Source organism: Dufourea novaeangliae, unplaced genomic scaffold (assembly GCF_001272555.1).
Source record: "Dufourea novaeangliae isolate 0120121106 unplaced genomic scaffold, ASM127255v1 scaffold146, whole genome shotgun sequence".
Classification (NCBI taxonomy): domain Eukaryota; kingdom Metazoa; phylum Arthropoda; class Insecta; order Hymenoptera; family Halictidae; genus Dufourea; species Dufourea novaeangliae.
The window spans coordinates 1171551-1192245 of record NW_015374023.1 but is presented as its reverse complement, the minus strand read 5'-3'; the positions used below and the strand labels follow the sequence as shown (position 1 = coordinate 1192245).

At 41.5% G+C, this 20695-nt stretch overlaps 3 protein-coding genes across 3 annotated transcripts; 2 read left to right on the top strand and 1 right to left on the bottom strand.

Moving 5' to 3' along the window:
• The first annotated feature begins 2995 nt into the window (after nucleotides 1-2995).
• LOC107189164 lies at nucleotides 2996-5045 on the top strand. Its single transcript, XM_015577640.1, has 2 exons — nucleotides 2996-3185; nucleotides 4243-5045. The coding sequence occupies exons 1-2, from the start codon at nucleotides 2996-2998 to the stop codon at nucleotides 5043-5045; spliced, it is 993 nt and encodes a 330-aa protein (XP_015433126.1).
• A 1427-nt stretch (nucleotides 5046-6472) lies between these two features.
• On the bottom strand, nucleotides 6473-7255 carry LOC107189163. The gene is made up of 2 exons (XM_015577639.1): nucleotides 6982-7255; nucleotides 6473-6660 (listed from the first exon to the last, which is right to left on the bottom strand). Exons 1-2 carry the CDS (start codon nucleotides 7253-7255, stop codon nucleotides 6473-6475), a joined length of 462 nt encoding a protein of 153 aa, XP_015433125.1.
• Nucleotides 7256-13646: 6391 nt separating this feature from the next.
• Nucleotides 13647-15371, top strand: LOC107189162. Its single transcript, XM_015577638.1, has 3 exons — nucleotides 13647-13826; nucleotides 14761-14776; nucleotides 15046-15371. The coding sequence occupies exons 1-3, from the start codon at nucleotides 13647-13649 to the stop codon at nucleotides 15369-15371; spliced, it is 522 nt and encodes a 173-aa protein (XP_015433124.1).
• The last annotated feature ends 5324 nt before the right edge of the window (nucleotides 15372-20695 follow it).

Sequence of the window (20695 nt, the reverse complement as noted above, 5' to 3'; positions counted from 1 at the left end):
AAGAAGGATCCTTTAGCAGTCGACGAATGATACCATCCTCCCACGTGTTTCACGTGTATGCGAACGAGGACGCGCAATAACGACATAATGATTTAGCGTGCGCATCCACGATGCAGCGAAACCGAACGGTAGCTCCTGCGTTCACCGATGCGCATAAATTCGTTGCTCCGGAGTCACGGTAATGAGCTAGGTCGGAACCTAAAGCGCGGCCACCTGTCGCGGATCGGTGACCTGAATCTAATAACGGAGAGAAAACGGCGGTCTTGGCTGCTTATCTAGAGAAAAAAGCATCAGCCGCGAATGGGAGCCCGCGTTTTCCGGCCGCTTTGACCCATTGCCACGCTTCCATTACGCCGGAAACGGCTCCGTTTACCACAGGGGGGTTTCCGCTGAAATTGCGTAAGGGGAAACACTTTTCCGCTGGGGGACCTGTCGCAGGCATGCGCGCCGTTCAAACGCAGGTGTGCTAATGTCGATGAGGAAGACCGAAAGTGTCACTTCGAAGGAGCTTGAATCGAGAGACGGGGGTTTTTGAAAATTGTTTTTTTAATAGTGGTTTTACGTTGCATCTACTGCAACGTTATTAGCGAGGTTCAATAGTCCTTGATATTTTATTATATTTTGTCATTATATTTTATTAATATTGAATAGTAATGTCTTAAATAGAACGTATGTTTTTCCTAGAAATCTTTCTCATGAACCGATTGTTGATACCTACATTTGGTAGAAAGTTTTTTATGTTCCTTCACAAACGTTAATTGAAGAAAGTAAGATTTTGAAACTACTTAACACAATAAATTCTTCCTGGAACCAAAACGCCGACATTTATAATGAGATTTTAGCATGTTTATGATAGATCTTGAAATTCTGAAGCCAATGATGCTTGTTTATATATCCATTAACCCCTTACCCTACTATTTGTTAAGAATTACATTATCGTTAATAATTTCCCAGATACCAAAAGAATTCTATTCTTATGGCGAGTGTAACATTTACTTTAAATCTTAACTGTTTATACCAGCGAAACAGTATTTCACTTTGACTTAAAGAAAACGAATTATATGAATGTTTATTAAATACAAATTGAATGGGCAAGGTGTTAATTTATGAAATATTTAATGTTCACTGCCGAGGATCATTCCAACACTCATCGAGGATTTACTGTACAAATGTAACCCAAGATTCCGATCTGAACCACCGTATGCCGCGACACCAGTTTCCTGCGCGTATTGTTTTTCATCGTGAAATCGGTTGCCTCGCGGCGCGCATGCTCGTGTGAATACAACTTCGCGTGGCCGTGAATGTGGCACGCACGTTAACACTGTTCAACAACTTCGCGCCGTCCACGACTAGTATGGGATAATATCAGGAAGTAGGCGAGCAACCCGTCGTGGATGCATCCTTGTTGCATTAGAGATGCGTTAACCTCGATCGAGCGTGTATACCAGCCAACGTAACGCGTTCCCCGATTGTGAGATCGGCACAGTGACACATTCTGTTGTGATGGATTCACTTACCAGAAAGAATACGCCGCGGCGACTCTTCTGCCTGCGGGCAACGCGACTGAAAATCACGTCCCCTTTGATTTATGGATCGTAACACGATTTTTTCGAATTCCCTGGTACGAATACGGGCCATGAACTCAAAATACCATTGTAGTTATTATTAATATCTCACTGGTTTTGGGTTAATGAAGACGTTACTCGTTTTAATGTATCCTTTCATGCCCCAGGTTTCTCAGAACTTTCACGGAATCTGAAATGGAACTTTGATATTACGGGATTTCGTCTGTTTGCAAATTAAATTTCATTTAGTACTTAAGTGACGAGATGGAGTCTGAGGGATCTCGTGAAATTTAGAATGTTTCATTTTTATTCTAGAGTTAATTATAGGTCTACCATGTTATATATTGTTTTATTATATTATCATCTAGAATTACCAGACTCTGGAAATTACGGTTTGCAGATTTATAACAAATTTTTGATTGAAAGCATAGCTGTGAATTGAATAATTCTAACATAATTTATGAAGCTACGCAACGTGTAGATATACCTCGCACGTGATGCGAATGGAAAGTCACGGTAAAAACTGGTCCGTCATGGAACGTGTTACGTTTATGTATCAACGGCAGCAAAGTATTAAGTGTACAGATTAATTCGTGGCTTCCTTTTTATAGATTTGTTGTTTATTTACGAAAAGAAACCGGAATACAGTCTAGTCTTAAACATATTCCCCATCACATTCTACACATTTACGTCATTTTTCGGGTAGTTTGCAAATCCTGTCCCGAAAAAATGATGTCGGTTTTGAGACAATAATTGATCGTGGGGACCACAAATTAATTTGTACACTTAATACAAACGAACAACTAGCAATTTCGTTGATTTTTACTTTTTCACATAAATAGAATCCAAATAATATTTAGAGAATTCATTAACACCATTTTTGATACAACTAAATGTCATTAAATTTTATTAAAATCTTTATTTCACTGGATTTTGCATCTTAAAAATTTCCTTTAAATGCATGAACGTCCGCAGTGTACTCACGACACTCACACGAATGGTAAATTCTTGAAAGAGAACGTTCCAGTCCGCTAATTCGATCCGCAAAGTCGACGCGTTTGTTTTCATCGACACGGACACACCCGGCGGGCTTCGGAAAAAGAAGAACTCCTTGCAACCGTAGATCTGTTCACTTTTCGCCAGACGTAATCCACCTCGCGCCGTCACGTGTATCCTCGCGGCGAAAATTCCTTTTTTTCTAAATCACTCGCAAACTTATTCGTCACTCTGACTCGACGATCGATCCTCGGATGCATTTATCACTACGAGATGTATCCCTTATGAATGTCCCTCGAAAACAACTATTCGTATTGCCCTAAGCAAACGTTATCGAAATTTTATTAAATTCACTGATTTAATTCACTGAAAGTCTTAGACAACAAAATTCAGTTTTATTGGATACTGGACCACACAGGGATACATAGAGGGTAATGAGACTGCGGATGGATTGGCTAAAAATTGCTATAACTTCACCTCCAATGAATTCTCCTAAGGTCCCATTCATGGATCACCAGGAAATGTATAAATTGTTGGCAACCAATAACACCAACGATGTCATAGTCAAGGAGGACTTGGTTAAGGGCGTCAACAACTTCGAGACAATTAATAGATGTAAATCCCGTTATTAATGTCTATTAATAAGTAAGTGTAATGACAAGATTGTAATAAATATAAAACCTTGTGCAGAATAATCGCCCCACGAAGACGAAAACTGCATGAATAAAAAAAGAAAACAAAAGACCAACACGAGTTTCACCGGTGAAAATTGAATCCATCGTTTTTCAACTCGATTGAGAACGATCATGCTGACCTGAACACAGAAAACAAAGCGACCGGATCGACGGTGAAACTCGCCGCCTCTCGGGAGCGATTTTCGTGAAATCCCCGAGACAATCGTGATCGTTCATTTACCGCCTGATCGTTTTACACTCGATCAGATCTAGATCGTAATAATACGAGTACACGAGGAAGGGATACTCGATGTGGTACTCGAGAGAGTAAGGACGCGGACCGTCCACGACCTAAAACTACTTCCAACCGTCACGACGATACCAGAAAGGTCACTTGGGTCACGGTGCCAGGCACGCCAATAGGATGCTTCCCGGCGCATCCTCCACACCTGTCCTCCCCTCTCTCCGCGTTTCCCAGAGCGATTCCCCTGGTAGCATCAGCGAAACTTTAACGACTGCGAACGGTGCGCATAGGCGTTCTACCTTTCTGGCTTGCTCAGTGGGTCTCTGTGTCAGGATGGGTCACATGCCTCTATGAGAGAATCCTACGGTCCCCCCGCGTGGCCTCGCTGAGAGGGAGAGACGTTGTCGACGGGGAATAAAGGATCGAGCGAGCGCCAACACAGTGAACCAACGAAGGACAGAAGACGGTTGTTTAGAGTCGCTCTCGCCTCTGGGGTCTAGAAGGTGAGTGTGCGCGCGGGGGGATATTGTCACGTGTACCGTCGGCACATCCGCGGTTCTCTGCCAGGCTCCTTACGTGGGAGATGGTTCACCCCCGTCCGTGGAAGGATAGAAGCACACTGGATGGTATATATCGGGCCGGACACCTGGTCCTGCCGCCAGTTCTCTCTAGTCGAGGATTCTGAAGTGTGAACTCCTTCCGTCGCGGTGGACCAAGATCACGTAACCGATCTATCCTCGAGGAAACAGGATTATACCCTCAGGAAAGTGCACAGAGAGGATCGAGACAATGGTTCTTGCCAAGTGTGTGTTTCTCTTGTTCGCCTGCAGTGCGCTGGTCCACGCGACCACATCCACCGCAAAGGATGACGACACCCTCGTGGATAGAGGGTTCAGGGCTATGTACCGGGTCTACGATGACTGTCAGCAACGGAACATCGCTGTGTCGCCTTGCCTGAAGAAGAAAGCGATCGCGTTCTTCGAGAGGCTCGGCAGGATGCGCACGTTGCCGTTGTCGGAGAACCTGGAGCTGATCAGAACCACCGAGGAGGCGCCGAAGAGCTCTGTGACGGAGTTGGAGACCAGTCTCGGGAGGAATGCTGCTAGCAAGGATGAGATCTTGAACGAGATCCTATTCGACCGTGTCGCTTCGTTGTTGAATAGCTTCAATGTTCAGATACGTTTGCCTAAAACGACACCTGGCGAGCTGAAGAGGGGCATGGAGGAGGGGCGGGGTAAGATGAAGAAGATGATGGGCATGATGATGATGGGTATGGCCATGAAGATGGCGGCGCTGATACCCATCGCCCTGGGTGTGCTGTTCCTGCTGGCTGGAAAGGCGCTGATCATCAGCAAGATCGCTCTGGTCCTGTCACTGATCATTGGACTGAAGAAGCTTCTCAGCCAGAAACAGAGCCACGATCATGGCGGCTGGCAGCAGAGCGGCGGCGGCGGCTGGGACAGGAGCCTGAAGACTATTTCCGAGGCGGCTGAAATGTCCTCCACGACGGAGGCGACGATGAAGTACGCGCAGAACTTGGCATACTCGGCGAGACATCTTCATTGAGATAGAATTGGGAAGGCTACGGGAGGTCCTTGGGTTCCGTTTGCAAACGCTGTATCGAGAGATGATCTATCGACGATGACGACGATCCATACGGGATTGAATTGAATAGACTGTTTATCCATAGTGAATACGCCAATTTCACGACCTAGTAGAATCTTTATCGATCGTAGAATACTCGAGAATGAAGTACCGGAAAACGTGTACAATTTGGTATTTCAGTCTTAGAGGATGAGTTATTAAAGTACCCTGGATTGCGTTAGGGGTTAATTATTTTTTTAGAGTTTTCTACGATGGAACCTTAACGGTTCCTTGTCAGTTTTAATTTTCCCCCAGGAAATCTGACGTTTTGTAATAGTTAATACAGACATATTGATAGAAGATGGAATACATTGTTCTCAGAAATCGATTCTTAATCACCGAAAGGAATTGTCGAGAAGTTATAATCATCGTTAGAATAATAAGGTCTTGTATTCGTTCGAATAACGCGACAAATGAAACGACTAAGCTGTCACTCGGTTTCCAGTTATACGACGGGATAATCACGATGCTTCGAGTTTCCTGCACGCGAATCCCTAACGGAATTATACAACGAAGCTTTCCTTTCTCTAAATTCATGGATCAGAATTCTGCTCGCTGAACTCGAATTCCGATGTAAAAATACGAAATCGAGTTCCAGCTACCAACTTCAAATATACACCATTCAGTTTCCGTTCGAATTTAGCCCGCCAAATTTAAATTTGAATACCCCATAGTCGAATAACTGAATCAATAGCGTTGCCAAGAATTTCCATGCACGCTAGTTTCTAACGGAACCAGGACGAAGCAGTTGCGTTCATGATCGAAACGACCAGCAAATACAATACTCAATGGATCTAGAGATCCTAGATCGTAACCAAGAACACCAATAACCTTGAATTTTGCAGGTCGTTTCATCCACGGTTCTCTTCGCACATTATATTCATATATTAGTTACGTAGGCTCGATTAAACGATATTTATTACTGAACGCCATGGTATTTATTGTCACGAACTTACTTGTAAGCGTGTCTCTCTCTCTCGCCTTCGCGCATCGCCAGCAGTCCAGCGTGCGCCAGTAGACGATACGAATAAATAGGGAGCACAGAGATCGAACAGTGGAAGAACAGAAATGTTTTAATGATTCACCGTGATTCTCGCATACTGTTTCACTCTACTGTACACATAATATGTTACAATCGGGTCTCGTGATGATGATCGCCGGACGGATACGCCTCGATCGCCTGGTACACGCGAGGAACAGACCGGAAAACAAATCCCCTTCGAGATCGATACCCTTTGGGACCGTGTGTGGCTCCGTCCATGCTTTCACGAGTTAAAAACGGTATGACAGCCTCACTTTGAGATCCCAATGACGTTCACATAGAGAACACGACGCGAAAAACGTTCCCATCAGTGCACCTTCAGCCCGAGGACCGCGGCGAACAGGGCGAAAAAAAATCCTGCGAGGAGAGCGGTCGCCTTCAGGAGGATCAGACCGCCGACCAAGGTCGGTACCAGGGCGACGAACTTCATCTTGTAAGCCATCAGTAGAGCCATCATCGTGCGATCCATTTTCCGTCTCTTTCGTCGTGGACGATCTGAAAACCCGTTCGGATCGATACACTACTGGCGCCACGAAGTATGCTTCGACGATCTGTACTTCGTTCTTAACTAATGATTCTGTATTAATAAAGGTATTTGTAAACTTTATTTGTAATTAATTGAAGGGCTTCTGTGACCCCGTAGGTATCGACTATTCTTTGTCACTAGAAAGGTAATTTTTATTCAAGTATCTTTGTCATTTTCAAATTCTGACAAGTGTACCTTTTCTAGAGTACACAAACTTATGAGGATTATAATTCTAAATCACTAGTATACTGATTTAACGTCGGCTATGTCCTAATTCATTTCCCTGTTACCTTTTTCGATCAGATAATCCTTCGCCAGAGCCTGGACTTTCTTCATCTGCGTCTTGGCACTCGTCGTCTTGTGCTCCAATAATGGTGGACCCAAAATTATCGGGGATAACTTATTCTGTGCTCCCTTGAAGATCTTCTTCCCAATGGATCCGTTATCCTTATGGGCGCCTTTCGTCAGACCTTGCTGTCTGACATCGGACTTGGCAGTCTCCAGCAGTCGTGCCGCGCAGCTCAGTGTCAACAGAATCGCGACTAGATTCACCCTCGATCGCATCTTCCCGTTGGATGGTTCACCTGAATACTGTCCACGATCACCCACGATCACGAATTACATCCTCGAGGCAACCGTGCGTTCTCCGACCCGACGATACTCAAACACATCCGCCTACAGGGCGCTTCGCTTCGTTTCCTCCTCAGGTGATCGCGACAGGTGGTGTTACATGATTTCTTCGAATCCCACCCCTGGATGTTACTGACAAAAATAAACAACTGGCTCATCAGTTATTGCATTAACCCATCAAGAGACTCGAGATAATCATACGTTCATAGATTCCTTTATTAAGCCTTAATTATCCTAGAATCATCACATTTTCGAAACTAGGAAAAATGTGCTTTGAGGGAAAAATATAAGGAGTGCGGCTTCAGAAACTGGTGGGAATAAGAACGGACGTTAATTTGAGAAAAAATTAGAATGCTTAAGCAAGCATTACTGTACATCCTAATATCGATTAATACTAGTTTAGGTGTCCAGTACAAGAGTTGTACAAAAAGTTGAAGAATGATGTATGAATATGTATACATTTATTATACTATGTATATACTGTTCACTACTTTTTATAAAAGTTTTAATTAGGTAATCAAGGGTCAAGGTTAATATCTCAGAATGCTACTGTTGCAGCACACCTCTTGCAGTGGACACTGAAATTATTCAATGAATGTGTTCACACTATCATACGAGGCACTTAATTCGCTCTGTATTCCGGTTTAAAATCGCTACTTCCCACAAATACATTAAACCATCTACATTATAATTAATTTCAAGTAAAGTATGTCTTCCTCTCTAGACCATGATCCACGTGGCCTGATCAGACATCCTCCCAAGGACAACAGACGACAAACAAGAACCCATTACCATCGCTATGTACCAATGAAATAAACTCACCACCCCATTCATCAATCAGTCCACATTCAAGCTCTACCAGCACCATAAAGAAATGAACTCGAGAGACCCCGTCAGACTTACAAATGATCCAGAAGCGGTCGCACCAACTGTCCCAAACACGTGTCAATCGTTGGCTCACCGAACGATTAATCGAAAAGAATAAATCACCTGCAGGCAATCAGATTCGTCCAGCGTATTTTCCAAATGACGTATTCGACCGAGGACGGAACGGACTGAGCAGCGAGCGACCGTGAACTAAACCGATCCGCTCTTGATTCCTCGCGGCGGACCCGAGAGGGGCTGGACGGTGTACCACGCCGGGCCACGGTTCAGTTACCAGGTGGATCGACAGTCCGTGAAAAATGAGCACCGCGCGACGAGCCGGCAATATATGCGTACGGTAAGTACTGTGATCCAAATTGTACCCGGCGATATATATGTCAGGTTATATTGTCGAACGGTACAGCAAGGACTCCCCCTTGTCGTTCATTTGCAAACGAGGCAACGACTGTTGGGGCAAAGGGGGGAGGGGTCGACGGCAGGGGTGGCGTGTGGAGAAAAGAGAGAGAGATGTGGGTGGGAGACAGTCGCATTTACAATGGGACGAATGACGAAGAAATGCTGATTTTTGAGTTACGGTGCAGCTGGCAACCGGGACGATAACAGACGACTGTCGTTGTAGACCGAAGATTACTGGGATATCTGGGTGGATCGATGGAGCAAAGCACGAAACGGTGGGAGTATTCGATGTTGAGTATGGGTGGGGTTCGATGTGGCGGTATTCGATGATTAGGGAGTGAAGAAGTAGATCGTTGTTAATGCTTTGAATTTCGCGGGGCGTAGCGATTGTTAGATGCGGAACTGGGCAAATTTTATTTGAAATTAAATTAAGAATTATCTATTTTTAAATTATTTATTTCGGGACTTTATTTTCAATACTGTTATTTGATAATAAATAATAGTATCGATTCATTTGAAATAATAGCTATTTCCAGTAATGAATTATTTTGTTATTTTTGTATTTCAAATTTGGCGAAAGAAGTAATGCTTAAAATAATAGGCAACAAAAAAGTTCTATTTTAAGACATCTTTACAGTAATTTGTTTTAAACAGAACCCGTTATTCGAAAAGCTCATTCGTGACAGATTTTTGCTTGGGCTCATCACGAATGAAAATAATCATTCCACTGGGGTGTGGATGATGGAAGGAGGGATGTTACTCTTCAGAAAAATGTCAATGAACCAAATTTAGACCTAGTCGCCTGATATAATTTCGGAGAACAATTTCACAATTATTTCTAAGACTTATTTCAAACGATGAAAAATAAAATAACATGTTGTTCGAAATAATATTCCAATGAATAAAAAAATACGTAATTCATTTTCCTAGAAAAACAAATAGTTTGTCCAGCTAACATCTGCAATCCAACCACTGTGCAATAATTTTTAATTAAACCTCTTCTCGGAACAAACAAGTATGTATTCAGGAAAATTATTATAAAAGAATTATTATAGAAAATTATTTCGCAATACTATACACTCATATTAATACAGTTTTTTAATATTAGTTTGTTTTTTTCAGAAAAATTCTGTTCCGACTCACTTTCAGGTGCCTTCATCACCTTTACCTGCGGATAATGCGACATTTCCGCCACGACATTTTTTGTTGTGCAATAATGGCCAACGTTGGAATTCGCAAATTCCGCGAAAAAACATCTTCCACCGACCGACAGTGGATTCGATTAAATATGGCTGATCTCGAGGTGGATTGTTTTTCAGTTATTAGATCTTTTTCTTCATCCGAGTCGGTCGGTTTCCATTCGAACGATCGAGCGCGAAGTTTCTAGATCTGTTAGAAAACACAGCCCCCGTTCCTGCCCGGATGTCGGTTTAGAAACGATTTTACGTTGCACGCGATACGATTTATCGCCGTACCCGGAACCACCCGCATTCTATCAAAATCGAACCTCCTCCGTTCGTTCATGGAAAGTCACCGCCCTCTTATCGTATTCTACACCGGTCTCAGTTAATCGGTGATCGTCGCGTATATCCTCTGGTTCTACCCTCGATCCAGCACTTTCGAGACTCTGTTCCGATTGTCCCTGAGCAAATAAACTTTGCGTGAGGCGGATACAATGGAACAGTCGATAAAACATGCGCTAATAATTTCTGAGGTTCGATGACCACGTGAATCGAGGGTGATCATAGTTTCGCAATATTTTTTGGCACACCCACTTCTCAATTTTTTTCTTTTCGGCGTCCCGTTCGAGTACACTATTTCTATTGTCAAAATTTTCAGGTGATGTTCTGCGTGTAATCTTTCAATCTTAAATAGTTAAATTGAAAATAACTAGAACGGGCCCCCAGATCTAATTAGCGCCCATTTTGGAAACCTAGATGGACCTAAAAATTTACGAAATATAAATTTCTCTTTAATACTAGAATTACCGAAGATAAACGTAAGTATTTATATGTATATTGACGAAGGTATACAGCTCGTTTATTTATACAGGGTAGTCCAAAATTCGTATGTATCTCGAAAACGAAATCTTAAAAGCAATTTAGTTATTTTTGATTTTCGTTTTATTTTGGATCGTACTACCTCCTTGACCTTACTTGTACCCACCCTGTATTTGCCGTCTTCATAATTATGAAACTTTCCGAACAATCTTAGAAAGTTATGACAATTATTTAGTCGTATAGTTCTAGCGTTACACGTCTGACTATAAATTACTCCAAGAAGAATATGATGTTCGATCCTTCGGTGGTATCCTCGCTGAACCGAAATGACAGTCGACATTACACGAATCTCTCGTGTATGAATGAAGCGCGGAACCGAAATGTCCCTGGCAGGCAGTTTTATTCATGTGCCAGCTGAAAGAGCATTGTCTCGTTCCCGGTGGCAGCTAAGGGCAATTTCGCTGCTTCCTGCGTGAAACCACGGGGACGCGAATAATTGCTCGTGAAACGGTACAGGGGGCAATGACGGTGGTCAGAAGGTACAGAACGAAAACACTGAGGGGACCTGTTAAATCACTATCATCATTACAGTCCCCCATTTCGTTCTTTGTTTCGACTGCTCAGTGGGTTGCATGTCGTCGTAATGATCGATGTTGCTATTTCGTTTCCGAAGAAAGAAGTAACGGTTGGGCTCTCGGTCGCTCCAGTGGGGACAGAGCCACGTTAGCCTCTATAAAAACAATATTGTAAAGAAAATTACCGATTGTCGACTATTACATTTCGTGCTTGAGTGCTATCGAAACTGCTCGAAATGTACTTCGATCTTAACACGAATCATTTTGTAGATCGTTCATATTGCAGACATCTATGGAACGTTCTTCTCTTTACCTAAGAACATCAAATCGATTTCTGAAGTTCAACTACGAGTACTTAATCTATTGTGAAATCGGTACCCTTGAATTAACCGTGACTAAAAATTCTTGTAGAATTGTGGAAATCGAAACGTAGGTGCTTACTATCTTGAATTCTATGTATAATAGTGTCACTTACTAATATTTCTCAGATATGGATTTGTATGTAAAAATTGATTCAGAGTGTCTTCATTTCACTATCAGTCAGCAAGGTAGTTACAGTATCGGTCGAGTCCGTCAGAATAATACATTCGATGAGAAAATGAACAAAATACTTTTCTCTTCTTCTCGAGTTCCTGAGACCGATGGCCAAGAGGAACTGGCGGCCATTGATAAATAACCAATTACAGTAGACGGCTCTGTGGAAACACGCCAGAACGTTGAACGTTTTATGGCCGGAATCACGAACACCGATCCTCTTCACCGTAATTATTCCGAGGCTTAACGCGACGTGCCAACGAGAAGATTTATGAACGTTTGCTCGTTACGTGAGCAGAGGTAATTAGAGGAACGTTTCGCGAATGTTAATTGAAACGTTCACGACGATCATAGCCGTTAGTTCGGTTGGAGCAGATGAATTGGGTAATTAACGACAATACCGGGCGTTGTAACAATTATTCTCTTTTTTTCTTTCCATGTACCGCGATAACGGGATGGTTCTTTATGGGACAAATTGTAGGGTGTAAATGGAGGAGGGGCTACTTTCTTATAAAATGGGCGAGATCATTGTGACTGTACCGATAAGTTAAAGATGAGTTAATTTCAATGGTTCTGTAAAGAATTTTAGATGACAAAGTTTTTGATTTGATGAAAAAAAAAAAATGATCTAGCACTTTATTCAGCTCTGCTTCGAACTCCATCGTCACCGATAATTGGACCTCGACAAATCTAAAAAAAAATCGATTCGAAGACGAAACCACCGGTAGACATCATTGATTCCACGTCCGACCGATCGCCAGCGACGTTTCCTTTCGCGATCGTTTTCGATCAGCCGTCTCCCGGTTCATCTCTCGAGCTAACGAAACACGGTCCGCGCCGTGGGTAAAGAGGCCGCGCGCGCGTTCTCCGATGAACTCGTCCAATGGATTACTCGAGTGTGAAACGAACCAGGGATCAGTGTATCGAGACGGATCTCCAGCTACACGATTTTTACGGGAACTCTGTCTGTCTTCCTGTCCTGCGGATGGGATCGACAAACGTGAATTCGGGGGGGCTGGATCCTGTGGCCGACGACGTCCAATGATCGGCGAGGACCGAGGACGGTGGTGGATGAACGAGGCGAATCCATCGTCACGCGTCAGTACCAAGTTAGATGGCGGTCTCCTTCTCTAAACATCACCGCCAGGTATATAAACTAATGGTCCGAGCTGGGACGAATGTCAGTTGACATTCGATTTGCCAACAGGCTGGTTCCGTCGGTCGTGTAATTCGAGTCCTCCCCAATTGTGTCCCTTTTTTCTTACCTCTTCCCAACGGTCGAGGACCAATCCCGAGGCTTGGGTTGTTATTACGCTCGGAACGGTCACGAAGTGCACTTCCCTCCTCTTCGTTCTACGTGTGACTCGTGTTCCATCCGTTTGACGACGAAGTTTACATCCTCGACAGAAGCCTTTTCGCCGCGAGATATACTGGGTGTACACGTAATTAGCCAATGTTTCTTTTCCTTGTATATAATATAACACGTTAAGTGCTGAGATGATTTTAGTGACACTTCTGCTTCGCGCGATCTCGTGGGAAGGACGTTTTTTGGTGGGGAAGTGCTGGAATTATTTGACTACCAACGTAATAAGATTTTGTAGAAGTGTATCTTTGCGTGACATGCGTCCGTTAATCATTGCGTTGCACTTATTAACGTTACTGGATACAAATAATTAATTATTTCCTTCATATTTCATACTGATTCATTATCTGTGAACGATAAAGTCTGAACCGAAATTTTACTATCTGTCATCGACGATCGACATGGCACTTAACGTGTTCATTTATTGTTAAACGAAGAGTTTCTTTTGGGGTTCGTCTGTGTAATGTGTTTGTAAATTTTTTTTTTTATTGTAAGTGTAACCAGTAATCACGAATTATCGCTGATATTCTGGCGTGAAGCTGGTGAACGACAGTGTCAGATGCGACAGGAGGATGCAGCTGTTGCTCCCGCTGCTCTTCCTGCCTCTGCTGACGGCCACGGAAACCACGCAGCCCACCATGATACAGGATAGATCGTGGCTGCAGCTGGAGGACTCCAGGAGCACCGTGGACTGGACCGGTGATGGGATCCTGAACGTCGTTGACAACGTGCTTCCTGTATCGCGCACCTCTGTCGAAGGTAGATAGAACGAAAGTTGGACCCTTAGAGTACCTTAGAAAAAGTGACATTTCCCATTTGAGGAATACAGTTGGAAGCTTGAAGGAATGTTACTATTAACCCTTGAATATTTTTTTGAGTAAATTTGATCTACTCCCTGTTTCGAGTTCAACTTCAGATCAGTGGTAGTGTAACAATTATTAATGCACAAAGATGAACAGTGTTAGTAAAAATTTTCAAAGAAACTAGAATAAATTTCGCAATTTAATTTATGAATAAATATTACCATCCAAGCCCACATTTACGTACAATTCTTATGTTTACTCAACAAATAATATTTTTCACTCGTTATTCAAAATTTTCATTTCAGCAAGTGGTCTAGTTCCTCGTGCACTTAATTACTATATTTTCTTTCTTTACGCGCAGGAAATTACTATCAATCGTGGGAAGATTTATCGACTTTTATATTGCTTGATTCCGATCGTTTCGAAGGATTTGCATCACTGAACGACGCGCGTCTCTAAAGGCCCGTATAATTACGGATTCTTGTTATACCTGTCTCTAATGCGTGTTATAGCGCGATACCTGATTGTTCACGGCACGTGGCTACCCGACACACAAAAGAAATCCATAAAGCACTTTCCACTCCAGTTCACTCTATATTACCTTGTTCATTTCGCGAGGCTAGCCAATAAAGAGCACTTCCTTTTTGTTTCCGATGCCTCGCAATTAAATGGCGCATCGCAGGCGGAATTATCGCATTAATCGCAATTAACACGACATGCCACGCTCCAAAAAACTCCTCCTTATCTGACCGCTTATTAAATATCCATCGTAATTTCTTTAGACCTTTGATGCTATTATTGCACGGGATGCATCTAAAGTTCCCTGAATAAAGTAGTGAAGAAATTGAGATTTATATGATCTACGTCGAAAAAAAATCTTGAGGAGGATGGTATTTACAGTTTAGTAAATAATAATTAATATCAATAGACTGACAGAGAAAATGTTAAGATACATGAAATAAATAATTATTGGTGTCAAATTTAATTAAGTTTCTCTGATAAAGAATATACAATAAAATTAAAGACATAATTTGGGTCAAATTGGCCCGAACAGTGCACGAGATTATAAATAAACGTGGACAGACGGTTGTTTGCTGATCCAATCGAGTAAATTGAATCTGGTTAGACAGGTTCTTGGTAATCCACGAGTGAATTCCCATTGTTCCAGCGCGCAAGAAGAAGAAGCTGAAGCTGAACCGATACCTCATACCCCTGATCGTTGGGTTCATGCTAATCAAATCGATCCTTTTGCCGATCGCGCTGAAGACATTAGCGATTTTAAGCGGCAAGGCTGTTGTTCTGAGCCTGATGAGCCTGATACTCGCGGCTATCGTTGGTCTAAAAAAGGTCGCGCAGAGTCATTCCGGGGGCGGTTACGAGGTGGTCAACGTGCCCTACGGTAAATACAGACGGCAGGACATGCTCGAGATGACGGAGGACACGCCGGAATCGGAACCGTATAAATATTATGGAGAACGACGTAAAAGGAAGTAAATAAGACTCGTGTTTGTTTCCAAAAAATTTTGTTTTTTTTGTCGTTCCTTTCCTCCATTCTACTTTCTTCAACGTGTACTCGCTGGTATGGTGCCAGGAATAGGTAAAGTCATTATCTGGATAAAGAGTTTCGAATAACGATAGAAGATTAGAATAGAACTTCGTCCAAAAAAGTGAATAATATTTGCTCTTGAAATAGTACTTTTTTCTTGAATGACTCGACACAAAATTTTGATGATAACAAAATATTTTCACAGTGGATCATAGGGTCAATGCATCAATAGGTAAATAAACATTATTAAAATAAGCAAATGATTAAATATTGATTTTTTTTAATTCTTTGTTTTATATTCAATTAATTTTCGCGCCAATGGTCAGAAATGTTAATTTACTTAATATAGTTCACTCATCGGTGAAATCTGTATTTTTTCTTTTTAATATAATTACCTACATTTAGTGTTCATTCATCGGTGAGTTCACCCTATAAATATGCGAATTAGTCATCATGTCGAACGGAACTTTAATTCAATTCCAGAAAGAAAAGAACTTTCGCCCGTGGAAGAGTGTTTTCTCCGTGGAGTAATAAGCCTCGAACTATTTCTGGCGTCCAGTTAGCGTTGCGAAATTCAACGCCGAAATTAGCATCGCTCGTGGTACTGTTAATCGCCTGGGCAAACACCATGATCGAGATTGAAACTCGCGGACAAATAAGAAAATAAAAAACGTAGAAAGTATTTCTCCAGTGATCATATTTTCGCGTTAATTAATCTATCTCGTGGATCGGTGAGCGAACAATACGTACAATTAAATGTCCTCAGCCGTCTCAATTTCGACCAGGACTTGTTACGTAATCGCGCTGAGAGAAAGTTCATTTCAAATTCCCCGAGAATTATAAACTCGCGTGGCTGAGCCACGGGCCTTGAACTTTTATTGCCGTGTCGTGAACGTGCCCGTATTCATATCAACAATTAGAGGAGACAGTGGACAGGTTCGGGGCGTTGGAGGTTTGCGTCAGTTAATATATTCCCACCCTTGTTGCACTAATAGGAGTATTCATAATTTAAGCAGTTTATTACTCTGCAAATTTAGTCTTGTGCAAATATGAATGCATTTTCATGGTAAATTTAATACAAATTGCTAACCGAAATAAGAAATAAGTAATGGAATGTTGTCGCTATTATTTGTTACATACATACAAGTTACGCTACTACATACGCTACTACTTGTATACATACATTAAAGTTTTCTATATTTAGTACAAAAACAATACAAAAATTCAATGATCTATTTATTCCTACTATTTAACCAAAACCTTCCCCCATAAGTTTCAGAACTATTATATTTTTAAAGATCCTTTCGAAATAATGAAATGAAATCATGATGGAACATCGATGGTAAGACCTTGCTGATCATAATTCTTCAGTTTTAAAGCGTGTTTCTCTTTCATGTTAATCACTTTTACAAATTCATTGAAAACAGACTCAAACCTGCCTACTCTCCCCTACAACTAACAGCGTGTCCAAATTGCAATATTTTGCCTCGGAGAAATGTAGTTTCTCACGGTGAAAGAAAGTACAGAAATGATGAAAATGAACCTAGAACTGGTCCCCGAGACAGGTTTATTGGGTCGTTAACCCGAATCCTTCAGGTCCTCCGTTCTCCAGAATTCCTGTAAATATTATCCGTCCCTCGATCAAACGCTTACTCGCGATCTCTTGCTTCGGAAAAACGCGGGAAAACGGGATTAACCTTTTAATCTCATATGGAATAAACTGTTAATAAAAAAAGTATGTACGAGGTATGTGTGTTTTAGTCTCCTATTTACTGTATCTACAGTCCAGTGATTTAGTGATTTCTGTTTACACAAATCTTCAGTTTTGGCCTGAAAGTTGTAAGAACGAACGTGCAAGAGAAACTTTTTCTTTAGTAAAGATACCATGAAACTCAGAAAAATCTAAAGATCTTTAACTTTCTTAGTTTCAATTTTAGTCCATCTTTTATTCATGTGTTCTTGTTTATATTTATGCTATCTTTCTACCAAACGGTACTTCTCGTTAAAATATATATTAATATTATTATTAGTATTATTAGAACCTTAAAAAATTGTATTGTAATATTTACGTTCTTTATTCTATAAGTGTATAGAATCGTCAGTCTATTATATCACTGGCAGAAAATACAAAATTGCACCTTTCTTTCAGCGATTTTAATCAAGATTAAGTTAATATCAGTTCTTTCTCCATGCCTTTCGCTACCACACAATTGCCAGCAGCATACATCCAGTTTTACTTTCCTCAAACTCCTATGAAATTCTTTTATTTCTCCTGTTCTAGCACTCTCTTTTTACATTCATATCACGAACAGCACGGAATGTGTTATTACTTTATTGGACCGCGGCCGGATTAATCCCACGCGTCCCGCCAGTTACATCAAAACAACCGTAAACCGTGTCGATGGTGAGTCGAATTACACGGAAAGGAATAATCAGAGGAAAGTAATCCAGACGCAACGCTAGTCAGAATTGAATCATCGTCGAAAGCAGCGAAAAAAAAAAGTTTCTCCGTTTAGCGCCCGCGCGTTGTTAGCATTCTGGATCCCCCTCCCCATCCACGTTTCACTGTCTTCACGTCGTTATTCCTCTACAAACGGCCGTGCCCCGTTCACGTTTCCGGGATAAATCGGTCCTCCACGAGAGAAGACGAGCATTCGACTGTCGAAAGGTAATCGGAAGTAACCAAAATGTCGCACAGTGGTCCAAAACAATGCTTTACGACAGTGCTGGCGAACCTTTTTTACTGTGCACTCTTGGAAAAAATTTATAAATAATATTTACTTAGTTGCTGACGTACCTGGCAATTTTAAATAAGAGAAAAATGTGTTTAGAGTCTAGATAAATAAAATATTTTTGAGGTTTAGCACGATAATGTTTCGAAAGACTTTTACAAATGATTATTTGTTCCTATGTAGATGAAAAGTTGCAGAACAAATTGCTCAGCAACAATGAATAAATCCTTTTATTATTCAAAAGTTTTGCACGAAGGTTGTGATCGATCTTACTTTAAACTGTTAATAAAAGAGGAACATTGGATCAGTGGAGTCACTGGTACTGATTTGGTGCCAAATTCGAATTCGAACAATTCAGATTTTGAGCTGTTGAAACGTTTTGAAGTATTGCGCGTTGGGGACGGGCGTAACCTAGAAAATTAATCGCGAAAATCCGTCGCCTCGCCGCGACGTATACCGTTAACGGAGAGATGACAGTGTCCCCGCGCGACTGTTAAATATTTAAAGAGACCCGGCGCAGGACAATGGAACGGCATGCCGCGCGAATAAGGCAGTTGCCATTCCGAGGCGGTTGCCGTTTCGACAAGTGTCCCCGATGAGATATACGCATTGTTGTACATTTATTGCTCCAGGGGGGGAGGGAGGGGCTGACTCTTCGTGGGCTACTTCTTGGTGGTCGTTGAATCACGATCATATGAAAATATTCAATTTAAACAACGTTCACCGATGTGAGCCTATTTCGGCTGACTTTCCAGTCAGGATGACATTTTTTAGGTGTGCCAATAAATAATCCACCATGTTTGCAGTGAGGTTACTGCCAAATTGAAATTCTTGAAATACTCGGCCGATCTTTCGTTCAGTCGAAACGGCCCTGGATGGTGAAAAGGTACTAGAAATTTTATTAATGTAGGTGGAATATTGGGGGCCTTCTCGAAGTGAGTACTGAATTTACCAAGAAATAGTGAGTTATTTATTAGCACAGCTAATATTATTGGGATTAATTTCGAACAAATAAGTTCGTGTTTGAAAATTCTTCTACACCTGTAAATAATTTGCTATGCATCTAAGTGCATGTGAAAGTGATAAATGCAGAAGCTACAGGTAGATTCTCGATTCCCAGGAAAAAAAACATGGATCACTGATCGATGCAATGTTCCTGTGAGTATACAAACTATACTGATCCTCGCGTGACAACTAAGGAAACAGGTGCGCACCGTGAACATTATGAAAAAACAACAAGAAAAAGGGAAATTGTTCGAATAGGTGTTATATCAGAGATCGCCGATGTAATCCGTGGTTCGAGGCGGCTGCTGACCATGTCTCTGGGTCAAGGTGAACAGCTCAGTGCACGTGGACGTTGAATGTATGCACCAACCATGGGTGATTTTCGATTCTATGCTCTAAGGAATAGCGTTCTGGGATACCGACGAACCTGGTTACCTATTGGTTGTATCAAAAGACGTTTAAAAAATAAATAGGGTTATGCATAGGATTCTATTATAACATCCCCTAAACAATATATTTATTTCAGTCTATCGGCAGTTTCGTAATGTCCTTTAACATTTACCACATATTCGATAAGTGTCCTACTATTTACGACCAAGAGTGCAAATGTATGGTTTATTTATTGCAGGTAAATAAATGCATTCGCAAAGGACCTTAATTAATCAGTATAAAATGCGCCCCACTACCATTGAATTCTTCTAGCTGGTAGAAACCTGCGGAGATTCTCGACGATACTGTCTGGAATGCGAGCTATGAATACCATGGAATAAATGATGATGGCTTTAATACCTTTCAAATGACCAACCACGTGGTTATGACTTTTAAATTAAGGAGGCGGTTTCCGGGCAGAGAGTTTCGGAAGAGTGACAGCCTCTGCCCGGCTATGGAATCGTGGACATAAATATGGAGACTTCGTCTTGTAATTTGTTGGAAATAGAATTTATGCAGAATTCGTAAGTATTTCCGTGGCTTATTAGGGACACAAGAATGTCGCTGCTATAATACTTTTTTTTCGGAATTCCATACCGAACAAGCGAGAAAGAATTTACGTTTGGTACAGATTCGCGGAGACCTCAATGCCTGGTTCTGTGCGTGAACCACTGTCAATTACCAATGTCCACTAGGATAAACAATACTTTTTTGGTACTTCACGTATGATATAATAATTTTAAAATTAAAAACAATAGCTTTTGGATAGAGTCAACTTCATGTCAATAGTAAAATTTCTTAATATAGAAAATCTATTTTGTAATATTTAAAAAATTAAACTTGCCTAGGTTCCATAAATATTCTTCAGTCCATTACAGATACCAGAAAGTCGTTAATATAATAATTGTTGGAATACTATATTGAACAAGTAAACGACAAGGCTGTACTCTTTTCCAATTTTCGGTGACAACGCCTGGTTCAGCCTGTCTTACCCACAACAATTCCACAAGAACGGTCACTGGACTGTTCCTTATATCCGTATTCCCTTTATGAAAATAATACAAGTGTCCCAAGTCCTCTCCTCCAATAGCGTCTGATGCAACAGC

Coding starts and splice junctions, on each gene's coding strand:
- LOC107189164 (XM_015577640.1), top strand. CDS start 2,996: ATGAGACTGCGGATGGATTGGCTAAAAATTGCTATAACTTCACCTCCA. Junction 3,186..4,242: donor AATTAATAGATGTAAATCCC/GTTATTAATGTC, acceptor TTATACCCTCAG/GAAAGTGCACAGAGAGGATC.
- LOC107189163 (XM_015577639.1), bottom strand. CDS start 7,255: ATGCGATCGAGGGTGAATCTAGTCGCGATTCTGTTGACACTGAGCTGC. Junction 6,661..6,981: donor GGATTATCTGATCGAAAAAG/GTAACAGGGAAA, acceptor ACGGGTTTTCAG/ATCGTCCACGACGAAAGAGA.
- LOC107189162 (XM_015577638.1), top strand. CDS start 13,647: ATGCAGCTGTTGCTCCCGCTGCTCTTCCTGCCTCTGCTGACGGCCACG.